This window comes from Penicillium daleae (genome assembly GCF_028827525.1).
Source record: "Penicillium daleae strain IBT 16125 chromosome Unknown utg000006l_segment0_segment0, whole genome shotgun sequence".
Lineage (NCBI taxonomy): Eukaryota > Fungi > Ascomycota > Eurotiomycetes > Eurotiales > Aspergillaceae > Penicillium > Penicillium daleae.
In genome coordinates, this window is record NW_026623154.1 from 2,224,692 (window position 1) to 2,225,615 (window position 924).

General features: G+C 52.6%; 1 protein-coding gene across 1 annotated transcript; it reads right to left on the bottom strand.

Annotated features, from left to right (window-relative positions):
* Window positions 1-218: 218 nt before the first annotated feature.
* N7458_006530 (DUF3716 domain-containing protein) lies at window positions 219-615 on the bottom strand (the record flags this gene model as incomplete). Its single annotated transcript, XM_056909912.1, has 2 exons — window positions 219-416; window positions 481-615. The coding sequence occupies 2 exons, from the start codon at window positions 613-615 to the stop codon at window positions 219-221; spliced, it is 333 nt and encodes a 110-aa protein (XP_056765616.1).
* Window positions 616-924: the final 309 nt, after the last annotated feature.

Consider the following 924-nt stretch of genomic DNA (forward strand, 5'->3'; position numbering starts at 1 on the left):
GTGGCTCTCACGTCAACACTCTCAACACCTACCATCTCACACCAACCTTCTCAGAAGCATCCCCTCCACCACTTCTCCCTTCATATTTCTCAAAGTTATCGCAAGCAAGATGAATGCGACCCCCAATCCCACTCAGGATCCTCCCCAGGATATCACCCGGCCTGGCAGCTTCGCAACATCTTGGGTTTGGAGCTCATCGACCATATCCACATTGCGTTTCATATCTGCCCATGCTTCATTGGCCGTTCTCTTTGTGATTGAGGGCTTATTCCGTTGGTGGCCCGGTTTTGAATCCCCAGGGTCGCCGGGTCCTGCTCGGCCTGCCAGAAGCTGCATCGCTCATATTCTCCATTCCAGATGCAGTTTGCACAGGCACGAGAATACCCCTCTCCTCCGGCCAGTTGCACACACTTTGACTATTAATTCATCAGTCACTTTAATTCTCACTGACTGTTAAAGTACTTGAAAGGAGTAGCATACCCAGGGGCCCCATCCTTCCTGACAGTGGTTGCACATATGCTCGTTGTCCTTCACCACTCCCTGGCAAAAGATCACCGCAGATTCGACATTGAACCGTTTTTGGGCCAGCAGCTCATCCTTGCGTCTGCCAGACATAAAATAGCGGGACCCGAGCCATAAGCTCCCGTACTGCAGGGTTTTTGAGCAGCTCGGGGAGTTGGCCGTTCAAGCGTTGGCCCCTTCGAGCGACCTTGTAAGGGGCATCCCATAGGAGTTTGGCCCACTGCCCAGGAGGCCGATCCGCAGAGCCTGCATGGCCTTCGGGGATTGTGAATGTGTCCCCGATTTCAGCAAAAGCGATGACGATGGGGTTGCTATTAATCATATGAGTTTCATACCTCACTTTCATCCAATATGCGAGACTTACTATGTGGAGAGTAGGGGGGCCAGTGACCAGGCTCTTGC